Below are 17176 nucleotides of genomic sequence, written 5' to 3'. Positions count from 1 at the left end.
GCTGACACTCAACAGAAGAAAGTGATACATTCTCTGAGGGAAAAATAGGTGTGATCTAAATGCTTACCAAATTTCAATAGACATATTTTCAAGCAAGTGAGATGTCGGGAGAGCACTCCCGTGAGATCTTCTTGAGAAGGAGAAAACCACTAACTAAAGATGATATCCAGCTGACAGAGGTAAAGATGAAGGAAGAACTTAGTACTGACAAGATTAACTGTCATTGTAAAAAGACTGGTACATGCACTGAGACTATCTAAGTGAAGAACTGAGACTAAGTATTGATGGGGAATGGGGTTATCAGAATTTCTTATAAATGTTTGAAAGCTAAACAATGATATAACAAATTAGAAGGTGGGGAATATCGATAAGTGTACTGAGTTTCATAGCAAGAAGCCATTAAATGTGATCTAAAATGAAAATATTTCATCACCTTGATAACCAAACTTTCAATATTTTTCATGAACCGTTTTCTTACTTGAAAAGATCTTTTAGAAACCACTAACTCGTGATGATGAAACACTTAAACTACAACAATTCCTTTAATCTCACTTCAATTTCTTTTTCTGTTGAAGTTCAAATCAGAGGGCATCTAGGTGGCTGAGTTGGTTAGGCATCCTACTCTTGATTTTGACCTCAGTTATGAACTCAGGGTCCTGGGATTGAGCCTGGGGGTGGGTTCGGAGCTCAGCGTGGAATCTGCTTGGGATTCTCTCTCTCCCAATTTGCACTCAATAAATAAATAAATAAATCTTAAATAAACTTCAAATCAGGCTAAATTTGCAACCTTGATTAAAACCATATGTATGGTATAATCTAGTTATTGTCTGTATATGCAGCCTACTAGTCATTCCTGGGTGAATAGAGGAGCATAATGAGATGTCCAGAATCATGTATGCCAAATGTTTTAGGCTAATGGGTTTTAGAGTGACTTCCTTCTCTGTTGATAACACATTTCTGATTTTCTGAGTTAAAGAAAAAAAAAGTACCCTATTAGCCACAACAAAAAGAACAAAGTCTCTTTTCTCTATGAAGAAGATATTCTGACCTCTAAGGCAGGGAAATACTTCAACAGCTATTCACAATGACCTCACTTATCTAGAGCCTCATTTTCGTTTTTGAAGGGTTTCTCTGGAAGCTGGTGTTTTAGGAAAGGAGACATCACTCTACAAAGAGGAAGCGGCTGTTGAATGTGCCCTGGCCTCTTTTTCCATTAAGTGAAGCAAAGAGTCTGCAATGTCCTTTATGTGTTTGATTCTGAAAAGGAAAACAAAAAAATAGAGTGATCACTGCTCTGTGAGAGCAAATAACTTAGACGGTACAAATTTCCAAAATAAATTAAGAAACTCTCCATGTCAGAGGTCTGACATGCTTGTGCACATCCAAGATGGACAGAAATACAGAGCAGTGTCTGTCACTGACAGGGCTCCAAGCTCAGCTCCAAGGCCAAACAGTCCTTGGTTTGCAGCCAGGCTGTCATTCTAGCCAGGTAACCTTGGGCAACTTACATATTATGATTTTACATTTTGGAGTGAAGTTTGTTTCCAAGTAAAAGATGACATTTTAACAATAGTTTAAATTCTACCTGCCAAGAGAATTTAGTGCATAAAATATATAGTGCACTATGGAAAACACAAGCTTTGGCACAAGCTATGGAAGGTGGCTCAGAATCCAGTAAAGTGTATTTTCTCCTCCATCAACCTCTGTCATGGGAAGCTGCCCTGCCCCTGGCAGGAGTGAGGAAAGTGAAAGAGAGGGGATTCAATGGGTGATGGTCGTATTTTACAAACCCTAAGTCAGGAGCTGTTGTTGGACCATGAAATCAGTTTTGACAGACATAGCTAGCATTATTTTCAATGGAAAGGACTTGAATGGTGTGAAGTAGACTGGAGTGGAAAATAACTGAACTGATGGCATGCACTACAGTTTAAATAGAATCTTGTGAAAACTTTGTTTTAATATGTCAAATATGTGTATGTTTCTGTGAGCTGGCTCACAAGGTAAAATGGATTACATCTTTTCGGCTCACAGACAAAAAATGTATAAAAGCCCTTAGGCAATGGGGACTGCTTCCTGGAGAAGTTGGTTGACCAGGTCTTAACTGAATTTCTAACGTCTTCGGGCAGGTATGGTACCTACGAAGCAGGAGACAGTGGCCTTCAGAAATCTGTTGCCATATTCTGAAAGGAGAAGATACCCCTAAGCTTAAATAATAAAGTCCACATTTCCTCATTCTCAAGACATGCTCTTGCCTTGACTTACGTGATGCCTGCTTCTCCTACTCCCACTCTAGCTGCCATTTCTTTTCTTTTTTATTTTTTAGGTAGGCTCCATTCCTAGTGAGGAGCCAGTACAAGGCTTGAACTCAGAACCCTGAGATCAAGACCTGAGCTGACACCAAGAGTCAGATGCTCAACTGAATGAGAACCCCAGGTGCCCCTTTAATTGCTATTTATAACTGTACTTTGCATCCAACCTTTAAATCTTGATGATCCTGGAATTTTATGCTAAGCTTTGCTCTGGCTCCAGGATCATTTCATTCATACCTAAGCCTTCAATGAACAGTTTTGTGCCCTTGATTTCAAAATCACTGCCTCCCACTCAGCCCTCTTCCCTGAGCCCCAGGACCTAGTGGGCATCCATGCAGCTGGATGTCTTTCACATACCTGAGGCTCAATGTGCAAAAAACTGAACTTGTTACCTTTCCTTCCTCCCCACTTCACCCCATTTCCCAGACGTACTCCTCGATATTCCTTCTCTTGGGAAACATTACCATATCCCAGACAAAAAGAGACACCATCCTGAACACCCTCATCTCCCTCATCTCTTACCTCCACTCAGTCACCAAGTTCTGTTTCCCCTAATAGTTCTTCCTTTTGTCTTGTCATTTGTTCTACTACCACCATCCTTGTTCAAGCCACCGACATCTTCCCAGCTGGACCACCATAGTATCTCTCCAAGTGCTCCAGGACTGCCACCCCTACCTCTCTGCATTCTCCATGCTACACCTGTTAGCTTTCTAAAACCCTGCTTTTCTAAAACCTGCTTTAATGCCTTCCTAGCCTCCCACACAACCCTCTCTCACAGGCTTAGCCAGTGGCACTTCAACTCTCTATACCTCAGTGTTTCCCATCTGAAAACTGATAAAAATATTTTCCCTTCTTTACCTGCTAGGGGTGTGTGTCTTTAATAAAGGAAAGAAGAAATCAGTATCAACAACCGAGTCAATATCATCACTATCACTACATGCCACAGTTGGCATGCACTCTACCCTAACCAATTTTCTCTAGACTCTTCATGGAAAATAGATATTAAATTTATGAGAATGTCAAGGTATTTTTTCTTCCAAGAAAAAAATGGCTAGTATTTCTTAAAAATAGCCCATCAGGGGCGCCTGGGTGGCTCAGTGGGTTAAAGCCTCTGCCTTCTGCTCGGGTCATGATCTCAGGGTCCTGGGATCAGGCTCCTGGGATCAGGCTCCACATAGGGCTCTCTGCTCGGGGGATGGGGGTGGGGGAGCCTGCTTCCTCCTCTCTCTCTGTCTCTCTCTGCTTGCCTCTCTGTCTACTTGTGATCTGTCTGTCAAATAAATAAATAAAAATCTTTTTAAAAAATAGCCCATCAAATTGACCTTCATAGGCATAGTGCACTAAAATCATACATAGATAATTACTAGAAGAATTGATCATAGAATATGTAAAAATTTTACTGTAGACCAAGAATAAAAAAAATACAGGCTTTCAAAATGTACTATCCACCTTATAATTCACAGAAAGGAGAGGTGATTGCAGAAACTCTGACTCATGCTCCTGAGAGGTAATGAAAAAAATTGCCAGCAGCAAATGTGGATTCTTTTTTATCTCAGTGACAGGTAATTTTGTTGTTCCGCAGTGAAGGTCTGAACTTCCATTGAGTTTTGTGTAATAACTGTTTTTTTTTTCCTATTGGAAAGCACAGAGGGCACCTTGTTATTAATTCAGTTTCTTTCTCAGCAGATATGGGCAAAAGAAGTGGCTGAATAAATCCGAATGCAGAAATATCAGTAGGACCTGTTGTGATCTCTCTGTGGAAACTTCTGATTACGAACATCAATATTATGCCAAAGTTAAGGCCATTTGGGAAACGAATTGTTCCAAATGGGCAGAAACTGGACGATTCAATCCATTCTTAGAAAGTAAGTAACACACTGTAAACTCCAATAATAGCAAGTTCTTCTGTCCATCGAACGTACAGTATCAGCCTCGCAGACGGCCTTACTAGGAGGCCAGGGCTCTGGACACTCTGTTCTGCGCTCTGTCCCTCAGTTGCTGGGTGATCAGCCCATGGTGCCCCACCTCTCTGCATCTCAGAGTTTCATCATGAAAATGACTGGTTTTGCTCATTGTCAAACTAAGTGTCTTCTTGTTCTGAACATGGTAATGTGATGACGTATTTCTAGGTGTAACTCAGAATTCAGGCAACATCTTCCTGATGTTTGCTTCTTTCATTTTTGCATCCCTTGTTCTGTGGCTGATTCAGCCCTAGAGCACCCACTCAGAGCTGCCATAATGAACTTTACAAGAGCTTCTCACTGGAGCCAGAATCTCTCCAGTGGTGCCCTTCTAGATCAGACTTCAGCAAGCTATGTCTTCAGATCAAATACACCGCGGCCCCCTCTCCATTTGTCTACGGACTGAGAGCTAAGAATGCTTTTTACATTTACATAAGTAAGAGCTACAACAGAGATCATATGGCCTGTAAAGCCGAAAGTACTTCTTGTCTGAACCTTATAGCAAAAGTCTGCGAACCTCTGTTCTAGACCATTCTGTCATTTAACACTGTTTCATTCCTCCATGGCTGATTTCCACCACACATCAAATCATGTTAATGTTATTTATCACCATCTTTTCAAGTCACAGGAGTGTTGTAAACACTTTTAGTTGTACTTACCACATGTTTACCCATGAGATTAGGCACCAAGTAAATACAAGACTTGAATTTTCTGTTTCATATTGTATCAGGGAGTATGAAATGATCGTTTCAAGATGTGGCATAACTCAGACTCACCTGAGAACAATCTGAGTCATCTCAACTAAGAGGGGGGCTTTAGAGACTTTGATTCCAGTAGGGTTATATTGTAGTTTTATCCATGATGATTTCTACATCTGAGTATGATAACTCCCTCTCCCCTCCCCTTTAAGCACAAATTGGCCCACCGGGGATCGCTCTGACGACAGATGAGAGATCCATTTCCATTGTTCTGACGGCTCCGGAGAAGTGGAAGAGAAATCCAGAAGACAGTTCTCTTTCCATGCAACAGATATACTCTAATCTGAAGTATAATGTGTCCGTATATAATACTCAATCTAATAGAACGGTGAGCCTGGGATGGAAGAGGGGCCTTGAATCTGTGCCCTTCCTGCAGCTAGTGCTGGAACGAGCAGCCCAGGGGCAGGGCATCTGGGAAGGGGTGATATTCAAAGACATGCTGGGCAAGGTATAGTGGAAGCTGATACATAGACATCTCAACAATGTCCTTCAGATTTCCCTTACAGACCCTTTCTTTCAGTGGGGTCTGATGTTGCCCCATCATTGGGTGTGGAACGACTGTCTACCTCACTCTGATGGAAAGCTTCGACTTGCATGACATCTGTCAATCACTCTCCAAGAGAGAAAAAATGTCAGCAAGAACACAGGGCAAGATGAGCAAGAAATCCGTCCTTACGTTCTTATTTAGAATTGTCCCCCAATGGTCCCAATTCCTGATCATGCTCTGCTGAGCTAAAGGAAAAGGGTATTTTAAAGCCATTGCTAGAAAAAAAATTTTTTAAATCTTAACTCAGATATCCATTTATTAGTATGGAAAAATGTTCATAATTCTACTTGAATTTTTTAAAATGCATGACAGTATATGTTAACTAAATTCAATTTAAATAAAACTTTTTAAAAAAAAAAAAAGCCCAGCTTGCAGCAATAAAGGATTTAGTGGTATCTCAGTGTTCTACCTCCTTCTAGAGCTGTCTGTCTGGTATTGGAATTCCGTGGCTCTAACTGCTGTTTGCCATCCCCTGCCCTAGTGGTCCCAGTGTGTGACCAACCACACGCTGGTGCTGAGCTGGTTGGAGCCAGACACTCTGTACTGCGTCCACGTGGAGTCCTTTGTCCCAGGGCCTCCTCGCCTCGCTCAGCCTTCTGAGAAGCTGTGTGTCCGTACTTTGAAAGGTAAGCTTAAAAGGTCTCAGCTGGTCTGTGGAGGGAACTCTAAGGAAACTAGGAGAAGTGTGGCAGTTAAAAACAAGGTTTGGGGGACACCTGGGTGGCTCCATTGGTTAAGCGGCTGCCTTCGGCTCAGGTCATGATCCCAGCATCCTGGGATCGAGTCCCACATCTGGCTCCTTGCTCGGCGGGGAGCCTGCTTCTCCCCCTCTGCCTCTGCTGCCACCCTGCCTGCTTGTGCTCTCTCTCTCTCTCTCTCTGGCAAATAAATAAATAAAATCTTTATTTAAAAAAAAAAAAAAAGGTTTGGGTTAATCCACGCCTACCAGGAACAGTTTGAGACAAAGGCAGAAACAATCATCACCATAAATGCATTGAGCAGCCTGGGACTCTGCCGTTGAACTTGGCCACCATTAGAACATGTTTGCATCTTCTCAAGGAACTCTCAGCACCTGTCCTGATATCTGCAGCCAACAAACTTCTTCCATGCAATTAGAATTTTACACATATCTTTTTATTTCTTAATTATAGTCCCTTTCGTCAAGAGAAGTTCTATGGTCTTCAAGAACGTCAAATGTTAGTGCTAGAAACAAAACACTATTCTAACAACACTTGCAGACAGCAGGCTTTGCTCACTCTCGGGAGTACAAATTAGAGCTCTGCAAGCTGCCTTCAGCTATCACTCACGGGCTGCACGAGCGTCTAGGATCAGCAAATCCACACTTACTCCTTCATTTTCATTGCTTCTCTCTCCTTCCTTTTGCCTTCTTCTCATGTTTTCTGAGTTTGGCTGAAGAGTCTCATTCCTGTTAGGAGACATAGGGTTAGGAGCTTGGCATTTGTGTATTTGTGCTTCCCCGAGGGTCAGAGGACTTTCCACTCAAAACCTGAATATTGAAAATTAACCCTAAAGTTGACCTTCCTCGAATGGTCCCTCATCCATTATTCTTCCATATCCCTCTTCCAAACCCTCTGGTCCAGGACAAATGCCACCCCGCATCCCCAAGCCTGGTTCCATCGCCAGCTATAGGATGGCCAGGGTGACAGGAGCCCTGCTTTCCTCACGCTGCACAGAGCACAGAGCACAGAACACAAGTTGAAAATGTCCTAAGGAATCCAAAGGGGATTTTGTGATTTTCAAAAGTGAGAAGCTGTATTTTTGAATCTCTGTCCTTTCATACCTTCCTCTAAAATGAAGGGTTCTCTGCCATATGTCAAATAAAACTGAAATGCAGAGCAAGCAAAAGCAAAACAAAGCAGACTGAAGAAATTGTTTCTGTATTTGGAAAAAGTGCTCTGTTTACAGCTTGATCAGTGGTCAAGTGGTAGGAATGAATTTCCAGTGGAGAACGTTTAAGCAGTTGGCTCACTGAAAGCAACTCAAATACGGGTTCCATTAAATACTTCCCGGTAAGAGATGCAGCCAACTTTCTCACTAGTCTAGGAGAGATGACAAAAGAAGGACATATATTTTTGGGTTCTGACCTTTTCCCTCATAGCCCAGCTGGACCACCTCTTTTGGGACCATCTTCGAGAAATACTTCTGCTCTCCATAATCCCCTGGTACTAAAATACAATTACAGTTCTGTAATTTTATTCTGTAAGTTTATTGTGCAAACATGTTCTGCTGTATACTGAGTGTCATTGGTCATTGTTGTCATGGCATGTTTTAAGTAGGGCAAGTTCAATCCAGAGACCAGAGTTTGCATTCAGAGGACTAGGCTGCATCGTGGCCTCATGTGCAGTCGGTGATGTTGGCCACCTGCACCACCTGAATTGTGCTTTGCCACCTTTCCCTGTAGAACCTGAAGATGGGTTCTTGGGAGTGGTTTGGGGTGGAAGAGGCTGCCCTTGGAGCCCTGTACCTATACTTCTCTCACTGGCTCTTGTTGACCTCCCTCATTGTCCATGACACTTCTGTTTCCCCTCTTTCACTAGATAGCTATCTGGAGAGTGACATTGCTCTGTCCTAGGCATCAAGAGTATCCAAACAACTGTACAGATGAAAGAGCTCCCATGACACTCTCACTGAATTCATCAGTATGTAAGGAATATACTAGAATTTTTGCTATGTGCACTAAACCTCTTTTTCTACTGCTGTATTAGTCAGGGTTCTCCAGAGAACAGAACCAACATATTACATATGTAGAAAGACAGAAAGATTTATTTTAAGCAGATGCCTCACATGACTGTGGAGGCTGGTGAGCTCAAAATCTGTTGGGCAGCCCAGCAGGCTGGATTCCGAGGAAGAGTTGATGCTACACTTCTTTTATGAAGGTTATCTGCTGGCAGAAATCTCTCAAGGTGGTCACCATTTTTTCTACTAAAGCTATCAACTGATTAGACAAGACCACCCATATTATAAAGAGTAATGTGCATTACTCAAGTCCATTCATTTAAATGATAATCTCATCGAAAAAAGCCTTTCGGGAACATCTAGAATCATGTTTCGCCGAATATCTGGGTACCATGGCCTAGCCAATCAGCACAGATAATTAACTATTACAACTTCCAGTATCCTAGAGGAGCCCAACAAATATAAATCAGTCACATGAGTCCTATTGTGAATACAACTGTATAGTCTCATGAATGGAGGGCCAGCACTGCTTTCTTAAAAGCTGTTCACCAAGTCTTTTCATTCTTCTATGGACTTTTACTTGTCATGAACCCACAGTACAACAGGACCTGGAGGGGAGTCACTGCCATTCTCAGCAACACCAGCTTAGCCACTTCCTACACACATCCCAAATTCCAGATCTACCCAGAAAGTCTAGCCAACGCACTCAGAGATGGTTCTGTTAGCCGCACAGAAGGTGACCCCGCACATTCCTGATTTCTACTGAATATTTGGAAATGGTTGAGTTAAATGACTGTATGGAAAAGTGAGGGCAGCTTAATAGGATCTTATCAAGAGGGTTCTGTTGCTTGGTTTAAAGTGTGTAAGTTGCTGGAATAATAGACACACTTAGCTTCAAATATAAGAACCTGCATGAATCTCACGGTGAGACAAAAATGTTGGAATGTCTGCTGATTGGGTTGGTGATGCATCCACACTGTAAGGTTTGTGACAAGTCCAGATAAGTCCTGAAGAAGAGCTCTTGTCAGAGAGTAAGAATTCTGAGACCCCTTATCACTTTTCCTTCAAGCTTCTCAAATTATAAATGAAAAACTGAGCTACTACTTGTAAGTAATCAACCCAAAGTCTCCTGACATTACCAATGTTTTCCTACCACCACACTGAATCACAACGCTCTATTTCTCTCTCTCTCTCTCTCTCTCTCTCTCTCTTGTTTTTTTTAACAGACCAAACATCAGCAGTGAAGGTTAAAATCATCTTCTGGTATGTTTTGCCCATATCTGTCACTGTGTTTCTTTTTTCTGTGATGGGCTACTCCATGTACAGATATATCCATGTTGGCGAAGAGAAACACCCAGCAAATTTGGTGAGTGCTCAGTGTGGCAGGAATGATCATAAACCCTCCCTTCCAGGCCAGTACAAAAGGAAGCTCTAGAGCAGACACAACTCCCTTTTACAGGCGGGTTTAAAGAGTGGATGAATAAGAAAACACTTTTGCTACTAGTCACTAGTAGCAAAGAGATTCCTCAGCTTTGACAAAGATTTCACATGTCATGAGCAGATTAGACTAGGTCTTGAGGTACACAAATAAATTTAAGTCAGATCCATGCCCTTCCGGAGGTTCAAGTTAAGTTGGGAATGGGAATTTCAAAATGATACTTAAAGGTTACGATGAAAGCAAACAGTTAGGACTGTAGATGTACAGAGAGTTACAGGGAGAGCATGGAAACCCTGCGTAGGGGACCAGTAGAAATTTTACATCTGGCCATGATTAGGAAAGGGGAGAAGGAGTTAGAGCACATACTTCTGGCAGAAAACCCAGAAGGGTCAAGGTGCGTAGATGTTTGGAAAACCACGTGACATTGCTGGACAACAGGTTGCTGAGGAGGAGTTACTGAAGTAAGATCAGAGAGTGGGTGTGAGAGCCAGGTAACAGGAGAATCGGGTGTTATTCAAGCAGTTTGGGCTTTTTATTGTCTTGGCTAGGAGAAACCTCTATGGGGTTTTGAATAGGCAGTGTTGAGGTCAATATCGTGTTTAAATCCAGTTAGATAGTGATTCTAGTACACTGCTGGAGGGAGTAAGACTAGAAGCAATAAAAGGAGCTAGAAGTTGGGGCGCCTGGGTGGCTCAGTGGGTTGAGCCGCTGCCTTCGGCTCAGGTCATGATCTCAGGGTCCTGGGATCGAGTCCCGCATTGGGCTTTCTGCTCAGCAGGGAGCCTGCTTCCTTCTCTCTCTCTCTCTGCCTGCCTCTCTGTGTACTTGTAATTTCTCTCTGTCAAATAAATAAATAAAATCTTTAAAAAAAAAAAAAAGGAGCTAGAAGACTGTGCCAGTTGTCCAGAGCAAGAAAGGAAGCATCTGAAAGAGGAAAATGGGATGTAGAGCTTGAGACTGGCATGGAATGCGGAGTACATTTAGGAGGGAAATGGCCAGGACAAGCATTCAGAGCAAGGACAGCAAGAAAATATTAAGAAGGAATAAATATGGTTCTGGAGGGTTTAGAAGGGCTGGGCATATTTTAACAATAAGAGTGATTTATTTGCAAAGTATTAAAATATATATTCACATATATATGATGATGCATAAGGTATTCCTGTTAGTTCGGTTTTAAATGTTTCTCTTATTCCGCCTGCTTTTAGACATTAGAGGTAGGTTCCTAACGGCACAGGGAGACATTCCTGGGAGAAACATTCACAGGAGAATTAAGCGTATGTGACTTTCTGAAACTGAAATGTTATAAAAGAATGAGGCTGAGGAATGTTAATGTTAAATGAACTCACATCATGGGGTGGACAATGAGGATTCACACTTAAGTCATGACTGGACATCGCAAAAGACACCTTCCACATATCCCCACCACCATGTTAATTTCAAACCTGACATGATTGAGAGTTTCTCTATCAACCATGAACAGGCAGGTGGATTTCCCTTTTTGGCCCCATTACAGTGGGATTAGATAGCTATGGGGGAAGTGAGGGAAACCATCCCTACTCACGCGCCTCCTTCCCTCTTTGCATCCAGTTTGCATGCCCATCCACATTTCATGTCCAGGGTAGGGTGTATCCCAGCCAGGCCTGGGAGTCCAGGAAACCACTGCTAGTTGACAAATACATGGCCAACAGTAATTAACAAAGCAATTTCCAAACTCTTTCACTCAGCCCTTGCCACTTCTCATGTGGCAGAAATTCTGATTTTACACAATTAAAAACTGAGGCTCAAGAAATTGAATAAGTGCCCTGAATTCCCTGGGCCAGTTAGGGGAGGGAGCAGTCTACCCTGATCCTTGGACGGGATATCCCCACGCCCCCCCCAGGGACCACTGTTCACTTCCATAAGCCTTTGTGTGTACGTGTCTCAGGTCTCTTGCCTCCATGTGAATGAGGCTTTCTGTTTATTCCGAGAATAACTGTCACTTCCATGAGTTGGTAAGAATAGGTTTATAGAACTATGTGATGACAGTATAAGTTCTACTTAACAGCTGTTTTTCATGTCTCTCTCAAGTGAAAAGGTGAAAACCATTCTCTTCTCTCTTTATAGATTTTGATTTATGGAAATAAATTTGACAAAAGATTCTTTGTACCTGCTGAAAAAATTGTGCTTAATTTTATCACCCTCAATATTGTGGAGGATTCTAACACTTCTCATCAGGATGTAAGTGTAAGGGGGAAAAGCAACGATGTATGGGCCCTGAATGAGCCCCTCGAGGACCAGGAGCCACATCAGGAGGAAATGGAGGTGAAGAACTCAGGGTATGCTTTACATTGGATGGACATTTTCTGTGACTCTGAGGAAAGCTCCAAGGGTATGTCCCTAACCCAGCAAGGGTCCCTGGGTGAAACAATGCCCACAGAGAAAGCCGCCGTTGGATACGAAGAGGCTGTAAGAACTGTTGATATCTGTGTTGGGACTGGAGATCAAGAGCTCAGACTGCAGGAAGAGGCATCCCATCAAGGACAATTCTTGGAGCAACAGGCAGCTTTGGCAGACCTGGGTTCTCCAACACCACTGTATCCCTATGCCACTCAGCTGCGAGACTTGGGCCAGCTGTTGCCGAAGCACGTGGAAGCGGAAGAGGAGCCAGGTGAAGAGGCATCCACCACACTGGTGGACTGGGACCCTCAGACTGGCAGGCTGTGCATACCGTCCTTCTCTGGCTCTGAACTTGACTCTGAGGGATGTGAGCAGCCTAAGTACAAGGAGCTCACAGAAGAAAGCCTCTTGTGTAGACTCTATGAGGATCAGGCTCCAGAAGAGTCATCAGAAGAAAACAAAGCCTATCTCCTAAAATTTATGGAGGACTGGGGATTACATGTGCAAATGGAGGACTAACACCTGAACTTCCCTTTGCCACACCCCTGCTGTTATGAGGCACATGAGTGCGTACATAAGAGTGACCAAACAATAAAGGATGTGGGATGAAAGAAGTTGACTCTGATTTTCTATGTCTGTGAGAATTATTTATCTCTTCTATATTCTCAAAGCGCTTGTTTCATTCTGCCTCAACTGGGGGTTGGTTCATGCATGTGGGTCTCTCGTGATGATGGTGGGCATCTGGAATGTAGGGGCTGATCCACTAGGTTGTATGCATTCAAAAAGCTTTGGAAGGCACGTATAGCATGGAGCACTGGGTGTGGTGCATGAACAATGAATTTTGAAACACTGAAAAAATAAAACTAAATTTAAAAAAAAGTTTTGACACATTGGATGAAGAATTTATTCAGGTGAGCGTGTTTGGCTTCTTGGTTGACTATTTTCTTTTTCATTTTCTTTTTTTTTTTTAATTTCTTTTCAGCATAACAGTATTCATTATTTTTACACCACACCCAGTGCTCCATGCAATCCGTGCCCTCTATAATACCCACCACCTGGTTACCCCAACCTCCCACCCTCCGCTCCTTCAAAACCCTCAGATTGTTTTTCAGAGTCCATAGTCTTTCATGGTTCACCTCCCCTTCCAATTTCCCTCAACTCCCTTCTCCTCTCCATTTCCCCATGTCCTCCATGCTATTTGTTATGCTCCACAAATAAATGAAACTATATGATAATTGACTCTCTCTGCTTGACTTATTTCACATAGCATAATCTCTTCCAGTCCTGTCCATGTTGCTACAAAAGTTGGGTATTCATCCTTTCTGATGGAGGCCTAATACTCCATAGTGTATATGGACCACATCTTCCTTATCCATTCGTCCGTTGAAGGGCATCTTGGTTCTTTCCACAGTTTGGCGACTGTGGCCATTGCTGCTATAAACATTGGGGTACAGATGGCCCTTCTTTTCACTACATCTGTATCTTTGGGGTAAATATCCAGTAGTGCAATGGCAGGGTCATAGGGAAGCTCTATTTTTAATTTCTTGAGGAATCTCCACACTATTTTCCAAAGTGGCTGCACCAACTTGCATTCCCACCAACAGTGTAAGAGAGTTCCCCTTTCTCCACATCCTCTCCAACACGTTGTTTCCTGTCTTGCTAATTTTGGCCATTCTAACTGGTGTAAGGTGGTATCTCAATGTGGTTTTGATTTGACTCTTCCTGAGGGCTAGTGATGATGAACACTTTTTCATGTGTCTGATAACCATTTGTATGTCTTCATTGGAGAAGTGTCTGTTCATATCTTCTGCCCATTTTTTTATATGATTGTCTGTTTTGTGTGTGTTGAGTTTGAGGAGTTCATTATAGATCCTGGATATGAACCTTTTGTCTGTACTGTCATTTGCAAATATCTTCTCCCATTCCGTGGGTTGCCTCTTTGTTTTGTTGACTGTTTCCTTTGCTGTACAGAAGCTTTTGATCTTGATGAAGTCCCAAAAGTTCATCTTCACTTTTGTTTCCTTTGCCTTTGGAGACATATCTTGAAAGAAGTTGCTGTGGCTGATATCAAAGTGGTTACTGCCTGTGTTCTCCTCCAGGATTCTGATGGATTCCTGTCTCACCTTGAGGTCTTTTATCCATTTTGAGTTTATCTTTGTGTACGGTGTAAGAGAATAGTTGAGTTTCATTCTTCTACATATAGCTGTCCAGTTTTCCCAGCATCATTTATTGAAGAGACTGTCTTTTTTCCACTGTATATTTTTTCCTGTTTTGTCAAAGATTAATTGACCATAGAGTTGAGGGTCCATATCTGTGCTCTCTACTCTGTTCCACTGGTCTATGTGTCTGTTTTTATGCCAGTACCATGCTGACAGTGACTTGGTGATCACAGCTTTGTAGTAAAGCTTGAAATCAGGTAACGTGATGCCCCCGGTTTTATTTTTGTTTTTCAACATTTCCTTAGCAATTCGGGGTCTCTTCTGATTCCATACAAATCTTTGGATTATTTGCTCAAGCTCTTTGAAAAATACTGGTGGAATTTTGATCAGAATGGCATTTTTAAAAGTATAGATTGCTCTAGTATCGACATTTTAACAATGTTTATTCTTCTGATACAAGAGCATGGAATGGTCTTCCATCTTTTTGTGTCTTCTTCAATTTCTTTCATGAGCGTTCTGTAGTTCCTCGAGTACAGTTTCTTTACCTCTTTGGTTAGGTTTATTCCCAGGTATCTTATGGTTCTTGATGCTATAGTAAATGGAATCAATTCTCTAATTTCTCTTCCTGTATTTTCATTGTTAGTGTATAAGAAAGCCACTGATTTCTGTACATTGACTTTGTATCCTGTCACATTTCTGAATTGTTGTATGAGTTCTAGTAGCTTGGGGGTGGAGTCTTTTGGGTTTTCAATATAAAGAATCATGTCATCTGTGAAGAGAGAGAGTGACTTCTTCCTTGCCAACTTGGATACCTTTTATTTCTCTTTGTTGTCTGATTACTGTTGCTAGGACTTCTAATACTATGTTGAACAAGAGTGGTGAAAGTGGGCATCCTTGTCCTGTTCCTGATCTCAACAGGAAGGCTGCAAGCTTTTTCCCATTGAGGATGGTATTTGCTGTGGGTCTTTCATAGATAGATTTTATGAAGTTCAGGAATGTTCCCTCTATCCCTATACTTGAAAGCATTTTAATCAGAAATGGATGCTGGATTTTGTCAAACGCTTTTTCTGCATCAATTGAGAGGACCATGTGGTTATTCTCTCTTCTCTTATTAATTTGTTCTATCACATTGATTGATTTGAGAATGTTGAACCATCCTTGTAGCCCAGGCATGAATCCCACCTGCTCATGGTGGATAATATTTTTAATGTGCTTTTGGATCCTGTTTGCTAGGATCTTGTTGAGAATCTTAGCATCCATATTCATCAGTGATATTGGTCTGAAACTCTCCTTTTTGGTAGGGTCTTTGCCTGGTTTTGGGATTAGGGTAATGCTGGCTTCATAGAAAGAGTCTGGAAGTTTTCCTTCTGCTTCAATTTTTTGAAACAGCTTCAGGAGAATAGGTGTTATTTCTTCTTTAAAAATTTGGTAGAATTCCCCCAGGGAATCCATCAGGTCCTGGGCTCTTGGTTTTTTTTTTTTTTTTTTTTAAGATTTTTATTTATTTATTTGATAGACAGAGATCACAAGTAGGCAGAGAGGCAGGCAGAGAGAGAGGGGGAAGCAGTCTCCCCGCTGAGCAAAGAGCCTGATATGGGGCTCGATCCCAGGACCCTGAGATCATGACGTGAACTGAAGGCAGAGGCTTAAACCACTGAGCCACCCAGGTGCCCCCTGGGCTCTTGTTTTTTTGGGAGGTTTTTGGTCACTGCTTCAATCTCGTTACTAGATATCGGTCTATTCAGGTTGTCAATTTCTTCCTGGTTCAATTTTGAGAGTTTATAGTTTTCCAGGAATACATCCATTTCACCTAGGTTGCTTAGCTTATTGGCCTATAACTGTTGATAATAACTTCTGATGATTGTTTCTACTTCCTTGGTGTTAGTTGTATCTCTCCCTTTTCATTCATAATTTTATTAATTTGGGCTCTCTTTTCTTTTGGATTAGTGTGGCCAATGGTTTATCAATCTTATTGGTTCTTTCAAAAAACCAGCTTCTAGTTTCATTGATACATTCTATTGTATCTCTGGTTTCTACCTCATTGATCTCTGCTCTAATCTTGATTATTTCCCTTCTTATGTGTGGAGTTGGTTTGATTTGTTGTTGATTCTCCAGTTCTTTAAGATGTAGAGACAGCTGGTGTATTCTGGATTTTTCAATTTTTTTTGAGGGAGGCTTGGATGGCTATGTATTTCCCTCTTAGGGTGGCCTTTGTTGTATCCCATAGGATTTGGACCAAAGTGTCTTCATTCTCATTGGTTTCCATGAATTGTTTCAGTTCTTCTTTGATCTCCTGGTTGATCCAAGCATTTTTAAGCAAGGTGGCCTTTAGCTTCCAGGTGTCTGAGTTCCTTCCAAACTTTTCCTTGTGATTGAGCTCCAGTTTCAAAGCATTGTGATCTGAGAATATGCAGGGAATAATCTCAGCCTTTTGGTATACGTTGAGACCTGATTTGTGACCCAGTATGTGGTCTATTCTTGAGAAGGTTCCATGTGCACTTGAGAAGAATGAATATTCTGTTGTTTTAGGGTGGAATGTTCTGTATATATCTATGAGGTCCATCTGGTCCAATGTGTCATTCAATGCTTTTATTTCTTTATTGATTTTCTGCTTCGATGATCTATTTCTGAGAGAGGCATGTTAAGATCTCCTACTATTAATGTATTCATATCAATATGACTCTTTATCTTGATTAACAGTTTTCTTATGTAATTGGCTGCTCCCATATTGGGGGCATAGATATTTACAATTTTTAGATCATCTTGGTGGATAATTCCTTTAAGAATTATGTAGTGTCCTTCTGTATCTCTGACTACAGTCTTTAGTTTAAAATCTAATTTATCTGATATGAGAATCACTACCCCAGCCTTCTTTTGAGGCCCATTGGCATGAAAGATGCTTCTCCATCCCTTCACTTTCAGTCTGGGTGT

At 41.8% G+C, this 17176-nt stretch overlaps 1 protein-coding gene across 2 annotated transcripts in view; it reads left to right on the top strand.

Moving 5' to 3' along the window:
• Window positions 1-12711, top strand: part of IL20RA (interleukin 20 receptor subunit alpha) — a 37133-nt gene extending 24422 nt beyond the window's left edge. Inside the window, exons 1-6 of one of the 2 annotated variants that reach the window (XM_059399181.1) lie at window positions 3784-3871; window positions 3996-4174; window positions 5181-5356; window positions 6057-6201; window positions 9499-9638; window positions 11814-12711. In XM_059399181.1, coding sequence (XP_059255164.1) covers window positions 3804-3871; window positions 3996-4174; window positions 5181-5356; window positions 6057-6201; window positions 9499-9638; window positions 11814-12605 — 1500 coding nt within the window. In that variant the 5' untranslated portion in view covers window positions 3784-3803 and the 3' untranslated portion in view covers window positions 12606-12711. Of the gene's footprint in view, window positions 1-3783; window positions 3872-3995; window positions 4175-5180; window positions 5357-6056; window positions 6202-9498; window positions 9639-11813 lie in introns of those variants that run through there. The other variant, XM_059399179.1, reaches the window with a different exon arrangement.
• Window positions 12712-17176: the final 4465 nt, after the last annotated feature.

Source organism: Mustela nigripes, chromosome 5 (genome assembly GCF_022355385.1).
Source record: "Mustela nigripes isolate SB6536 chromosome 5, MUSNIG.SB6536, whole genome shotgun sequence".
NCBI classification, from domain to species: Eukaryota; Metazoa; Chordata; class Mammalia; order Carnivora; family Mustelidae; genus Mustela; species Mustela nigripes.
This window is presented reverse-complemented; position numbering and strand designations above follow the sequence as displayed.